At 49.0% G+C, this 7,109-nt stretch overlaps 1 protein-coding gene across 1 annotated transcript in view; it reads left to right on the top strand.

Moving 5' to 3' along the window:
* Window positions 1-6,633, top strand: part of LOC135827751 (aldehyde dehydrogenase 1A1-like) — a 17,399-nt gene extending 10,766 nt beyond the window's left edge. The window contains exons 10-15 of the mRNA XM_065340201.1: window positions 1-119; window positions 1,036-1,200; window positions 1,890-2,047; window positions 2,554-2,628; window positions 4,330-4,369; window positions 6,006-6,633. The exon at window positions 1-119 is cut by the window's left edge and continues 66 nt beyond it. Coding sequence (XP_065196273.1) covers window positions 1-119; window positions 1,036-1,200; window positions 1,890-2,047; window positions 2,554-2,628; window positions 4,330-4,369; window positions 6,006-6,038 — 590 coding nt within the window. The 3' untranslated portion in view covers window positions 6,039-6,633. The remainder of the gene's footprint in view (window positions 120-1,035; window positions 1,201-1,889; window positions 2,048-2,553; window positions 2,629-4,329; window positions 4,370-6,005) is intronic.
* The last annotated feature ends 476 nt before the right edge of the window (window positions 6,634-7,109 follow it).

Genomic DNA, 7,109 nt, shown 5'->3' with positions numbered 1-7,109 from the left:
GATCGCGCGTGTTCGTCGAGGAGAGCATCTACGACGAGTTTGTGCGACGCTCGGTGGAGCGCGCCCGCAAGCGAAAGGTCGGAGATCCGATGGCTGACGACGTTGAGCAGGGTCCGCAGGTAAGAGTACGCTAGCTAGCAAAGCACTTCAGTAGTGCTTTTTTATGTAGTGCAGGGCGTCGGAAGGTCCTGGACATTGGTGCGGCCGCATGAGTAGGTGGGGGTCCGGGGTTCCCCCCCCCCCCCCCCCCCCCACACACACACACCGGGAAAATGTTAGGGAAATTAGGCCCAAATAGCCCATGTTTCATTGCCGTAGAATCACAGGATGAAATTACTGGTGCGGCTTTGGCCGGACTTGCCGCACCGGTTCCGACGTCCCTGTAAGTGTAAGATCACAGTGATGTTAACGTCGTTTATAGTTACCGATCTCTGGATTTGTTTCGGTTAGTAGCGAGGTGAAATGCTTTAAAACGAATTCTGCTTGTCAACACCTGTGAATGTCTTTTGTTCCTTTTTCTATCCACTGGCTCTTTCTGCATGATAATAATTATGGTGTTCGCAGCCAGGCGGGCACAGTGGGTTGGTCAAAGACCATGATTGAAATACGAAAGGTACCTGGTTCAAGTCCTGCCTGAGAGCGGTTTTCCAGCCGTGCTGCTACCCACAGACAACTGGGAACTTGTCGCCAGGCGCAAGGGGTACATGGATGCAGCTAATGGGGTCGTTCTCGGCACTTGTGCCAGTGGTTGTGAGACTTATCCACTCACCCCCACCGTTAGGCGCTGCATCTGCCGCTAGGGTTTACCGGGTGTTAGCGGCCGTCGTGAGTTACCTTCGGGAACGGACACGATAATTCACTTTATTTTAATTTTTTATATGGTGTTCGAATGGTATTGCTAAGGTATCGCTATGGTGTTGCTATGGTGTTCGCATGGTGTTGCTAAGGTGTTGCTAGGGTATTGCTGAGGTGTAGCTGCTATATGGCGGTGCTGTGGTGTGTCTATGGTGTGCCTATGGTGGACAATTGGTACAGGTGGATCAAGAGCAATTGACAAAGATTTTGGACTTGATCGACTCTGGAAAGAAGGAGGGTGCTAAGTTGGAATGTGGTGGCGAGCGTCATGGAGACAAGGGTTTCTTCGTTCAACCAACTGTCTTCTCCGGTGTCGAAGATGATATGAGAATTGCTAAGGAAGAGGTGAGAGGGGAGCGTTCTGTAGCTCATGTGTGTGTGGGAGGGGGTGTGGGGGGATGGGGGGGGGGGGGGGGGGGAGTGTGTGGGAGTGTGCGGGTGCATGGTACGTTCTCTTGGTGGTTGTGAGTTGTCACGACAACGAACACGCATATCAGTGAGGTGAGATTGAACGGAAGGTGTCCTTACTCCAGAGAGGGTAGGATTCCAAAAGCAATAGATGGTCCCTCTGTAATCCAGCACTTTATACACCAGCACCATCTATAAACCAGCATTATTTTCAGCAACCAATATGCCCTTTTCATGCACATTGCAGCAATCAATCAGATTTGAATCCAGCACTCTTCCTAATCCAGCAGAATTTTCCTCAGCACAAATGTTGCCGGATTGCAAAGGGACCTCTGTACCACCCATATTTGTGTTGGTACCATCCCTGCAATGGATGCTGGAAGCTGGGGCTCTGAGGATCTTTGCAGTCTGAGTCAACCACGCCTGAAACATGAGGTCCTGACAGGTTTGTCGTTCTGTCCTGTGCATCCTCGTATGTGTGCGTGGTGGTGGTGGTGATGTGTGTGTGTGCGCGCGTGCGCGCGCGCGTGTGTGCGTGCGTGTGTGCGTGTGTGTGTGTGTGTGCGTGATTGCCTGTGCATCTACATGTACGTACACGCACACCCTTCTGTACACACGCGCGGTAGATCTTCGGTCCAGTGATGCAGATCATGAAGTTCAAGACCGTCGAGGAGGTGATCGACCGGGCCAACAACACCGTGTATGGATTGGCTGCGTCCGTCTTCACCAAGGATATCGACAGGGCTCTGCGTGTCGCCCATGCCCTTCGCGCCGGCAGTATGTGGTGAGTCAGTGCTAAAGAAAGGAGAGAGGGAGAGAGAGCGTTTTCCTAATACAGTAAAACCTGTCAAGGCGACCACTCGGAAAAGGCGACCACCTGTCCCAGACGACATCTGCAACAAGGACCAAGGGATGCTATTTCCAAATGACCCTGGATAAGGAGACCACCTGGTAACAGAGACCACACTGTGAAGGTTCCTTGAGCGGTCGTCTTACACAGGTGTTACCCTACTGTGGTAGGAAGTGGATTGCAATTCACAGTCTCCTGAAAGAACGGAGAGAGGGAGAGAGAGAGAGTTTTCCTAGTGAAGTGGATTGCAACTCACATTCTCTTACATTGCCTGCGCATGTGTGTGTGTGTGTGTGTGTGTGTGTGTGTGTGTGTGTGTGTTTGTGTGGGCTTGTCCGTTCAGTGCTGTTGAATGGTGCAATCCCAGCACAAGTTGCTATGTCTAACATATCATGTTCGCTGTCATCGCTTCCGCGATGTGTGTGTGTGTATGTTGTCAGGGTCAACTCGTACAATGTGCTGCGACCGTCTGCTCCGTTCGGCGGCTTCAAAATGTCTGGCGTGGGCCGTGAGCTGTGAGTACTTGGTGTAAACGGTGTTACCCATTTCCTCTCCCACCGCACACACATTACCGTATCCTCCAGAGTAAGCCGCACTTTGAACACGTAAAAAGGAGGAGCGAAGCAGCTGTCTGGAGGGGCATTGTCAATATCAATCTATACACCGGAATTGTCCTCGCTGTGGTGGTGGCGATGTTAGTGCAGAGTTTGGATCGGCCAAGAGCGCAATGTGGTGGTGTGGTGTATTGGATTCCATAATGGCCGGGTCGTCGCTACTTTTTCTCAACGTAAAAAGTCACCCGCAAAAAGGGAGTGCGGCTCGTACTCCGATGATCCCATTAACGGTGATAAATAGAATAGATGTCTGTATTTCCTGGCAAAGAATGGGGGGGGGGGGGGCTGTGGTTTATACTCTAGAAAGTTATGGTACCTTGCTGACATGTACGGTGTCATGGCATAACCGCTTAGGAGGTGCACCTTCGCCTTGATCCTAGAGGGTGGTGGCCTTATTATTATAATTATTATTATTGCATCATCATCTCGTGGCAAGCAATGCCAATATTGAATGAGAGGGGGGGGGGGGGGGGGTGATAGCCAACCACGGCCAAATCAACAACAAAAAAGAAGTAGACATATATGTATAAGAAAGAAGAAAGAAAGAAGATAACTCAAGAGATACGAATTACACAGTGGCCCAGAACAAGTGAATACCTAGCGAAGTAAAGTAGCAAAAGTGGAAAGTCTTTGGCAAGTCTTGAGGTCCTGTGTCCTGTTTTCCTACGGATGCGGAAAACTCGGCTTCCAGCCAAGTCTCACGTGAACCGTGAAGTTCATTTATATATTTTCCTATTTACGTGTACCTTTGATGACGGCAGTGTGTGCACACTAAGTCCTGCACTAACCAGTCAAGTGGCCGTGCAACCAGCAGTTCATGGTGGCCGTGCCAGACGCAGGTCATGGTGGCCGTGCAAGACGCAGTTCATGGTGGCCGTGCAAGATGCAGTTCATGGTGGCCGTGCCAGACGCAGGTCATGGTGGCCGTGCAAGACGCAGTTCATGGTGGCCGTGCAAGACGCAGTTCATGGTGGCCGTGCCAGACGCAGTTCATGGTGGCCATGCCAGACGCAGTTCATGGTGGCCGTGCAAGACGCAGTTCATGGTGGCCGTGCCAGACGCAGTTCATGGTGGCCATGCCAGACGCAGTTCATGGTGGCCGTGCAAGATGCAGTTCATGGTGGCCGTGCAAGACGCAGTTCATGGTGGCCGTGCAAGACACAGTTCATGGATTCTTGCCAGAATGTCCATAATCTCCTAGTGTCAACCATCTTGCGTTAGACACTAAAAAACAGTTTAAAACCTCTTGACATGCAATCGGGGTGAGTTGAAAACGGGAAGTCTGAAGTGAATTGACTTTCGCCTTCTAGGACTCGAATCAGGGACCCTTGCTAATGGCCAGCGATGATCTACCACTGAGCTGTGCGTGTGTTGTGTGTGTGTGTGTGTGTGTGTGTGTGTGTATGTGCATACGTGAATACTTATGTGCACATATGTATGCATGTGTTTGTGTGTTTGTGTGTATGTGTGTACGTGTATATGTGGGTATGTGTATGTGCGTGTGTGAATGTGTATAATATTACGTGTATGTGTATAATTGTATGTGTGTGTGTGGGTGTATGTGTGTGTGTGTATGTGTATGTTACTATGCGCTTACTGCAGTGGCGAGTACGGACTTCAGCAGTACTCTGAAATCAAGACGGTAAGTGTGACAGCTCAGTCACAGCTACCAAGTGCCAAACCATCATAACATCATTATGACATAATGATGAGATAATTATCAAAAATAATGACATCATAATGACATCATGTCATAATGGCAATAATCCGCTAAATGACATGGGAACGTGACGCGAAGAATCCCGGAACACTCTTCGCGATCCTGTAACGTGAAGGGAACCGGTTCTGCTCTATGTTCACATAGAGAAATCACATGGAATGTGTACATTGTACCAGGAATTTCCCTTTCCAAGTCTGGGAGTTTTCTGACTCATTTGGATGATCACAGCATCTTTGCATGTGCCACAGCGTAGAGAACCTCATCTACGCGTATAAATCTGGACCCAAAACACGCGAAGCCGTAGACTCCAACCCAGACTCCTGTTCTCGGCGCTATCTCTATACAAACCCCATTGCAAAATGTAGTCCTAACTTGGCGTAATGATCTAAAACCTCTGGTCATGATGCTAGGTGTTCTGCCAGCGTTCTTCGGCACTACCCAGGCGCATGCACTGGTGCCCTTCAAGGCTCCAGGGGGCCTCCCCGGGAATAATTTCAAAAAATGAAGCAAAATCCTGCATTTTTAGGGGAAAAAAGGGGGCTCCGGGCACCCAGGAACCCATACGGGTGCACGCGCCTGCTAGCTGAGCACTGTACTGAGCTACTGTAAGTCTACGCAGTTTTGGCGCCTTTTGAATTTCGGCCTCCGGGGCCGAAACACGTTTTAACTTTTAAATTTTGGCCTGTGCTACTGCTGCCCGTATACACTGCAATACTGTCACACTGGACTGTACTGGACCTTGCAAAACGAAAATCCGGCCGGTACAAATTTGCGGCCAAAAATACCCAGGCCGAAAATAGGCAAAAATAAAATTTAAAATATGCGCCGAGTATTTGTTGACTTAGGGGCTGTCCGGCATTATCGATAATTTAGGAAAAACGTTTAGTTAGGACCTTCCCCCCCCCCCCCCTGAACGAAAAATAGATTGACTTGACAGCAAGAATACCTTGATGTCTCTCATATCAATATTTTTTCTAAACGAAACTCCCTTTGACCCACCCACCCAGCCATAAATGAAACTTTTTTTCTCTTCGTGTAAAAGATCAATGATTATGGACGGACGTCCCCTCACAGTATTCCTATGCACTGTATCCACTGGTTTGGCTAGTGACTCTGTCACTCTGAGCTCTAGTGAGGAGACCTACCAAGGTCTACACCACACGGAGTAGTAGTAGCTGGCTGGAGACCGAGCATCCACAATGCATGTTCATTTTGCTTCAAGTTCTGTAGTTACAACATGACTTGCGTGTGGTCTTCATATGTACTATTATTCCTTCGTAGCCTTTCATGTCCTTCTGATCATCTGTCTGTTTGTCCTCCATTCGTCTGTCCCCCACCCATGTTTCCTTCATCCGTCTGTCCATCTATCAGTGTTTTCTACTGCCCACATGCTCGTTTGTTCCTTGCCTTTCCACTCATGCGCTTGTCTGTTCACGTGTGATGTTTGTCCATTGCCCGACACATGCACAAACGCACACACACACGCGCACACACACACACACACATACACATACACACACGCACACACACACACGCGTGCACGCACACACACACACAGGTGGCAATCAAGGTGACAAAGAAGAACTCCTAATCATGTCGCAGCAGAGCATGCAGGAACTGTTGCCACGGTGTGACCTGCAACGCCCAGACCGTCTCCTTCTCATCCGTACCGTCGGTGGAAACACGATGATTTATTTGCCATTTTGTGCTTTACTGTCAAGTGTGTGTGTGTGTGTGTGTGAGATGTCAGTAGACTTGTTCTTGCCGGGATTACAACTACCGGTATGATTTCTAGTTTTCTTGTTTTTCTCTTAGTTGTCCTCTTGTCCGTCCTCGGCGAAGAAAAGCTCGAAATTTGCGGTCAATATCAGCACAATGTGTGGCAAAATCGCAGGGAATTTGCGACAAAATCGCAGGGTATTAGCGACAGTTGTACGTTGCCGGGACGTGTTTGCGTGCGCGCAATGTCAGACTTTCCCCTGCCCGAATTATAAGTAACGTGTGGGTTTTTTTTTACTTTTTGTTTCGCTCTTTTTGATTGCTGCCTCGTCGCTAGCTAGCTTTGCTTATCCTGCCTTGCTCTTTAGTCACGGCGCCGCCTATGCTTTTGTTTCGTTCTTGCCGTGTTTGCACATACCTTATCCTTTGTCGCACTAGAGTGCATCTACAAGATGCTGAGAACCGTGCTTTCCGTAGTATGAGCAGCATACGCAAGAGGTACACAAAAGGAAGTAAATAGGGCTGGGGTTTTTTTTGTAACTCAGAACAGCCCTATTTACTTCCTTTTTTGTGTACCTCTTGCGTACGACGCTCTGCCCATTCCGGGCATTTGAGCACTATTGCAGGTTGGGCGCACAGCCTCGATGATTTAATTTAAATAGAATGGAAGTACTCAATCTGCGGACAGCATGCTGTTTCGTTCTTTGTGAGCTCATAATAGAATGGAAGTATGTATTTCGTGGTAAGAATCGGGGGGGAGGGGGGGGGGGGGGTGCGGCGTATACGCCGGAAATGTTGTACATCTGTCCCTCCAGAAACTTGCGGAGACATTTCGGAAATATCGCGGAAAAAGTCGCGAGGTAAAATGCCACAAATTGCGGGGAATTTTGCGGATTTTGTCAAATATTGCGGGATTATTGTGGTAAAATTGCGGAAATTGCGG

The sequence above is a fragment of the Sycon ciliatum genome, chromosome 11 (assembly GCF_964019385.1).
Source record: "Sycon ciliatum chromosome 11, ocSycCili1.1, whole genome shotgun sequence".
Taxonomy (NCBI): Eukaryota; Metazoa; Porifera; class Calcarea; order Leucosolenida; family Sycettidae; genus Sycon; species Sycon ciliatum.
The sequence above is the reverse complement of the archived record's forward strand: the minus strand, read 5'-3'. Positions and strand labels throughout refer to the sequence as shown.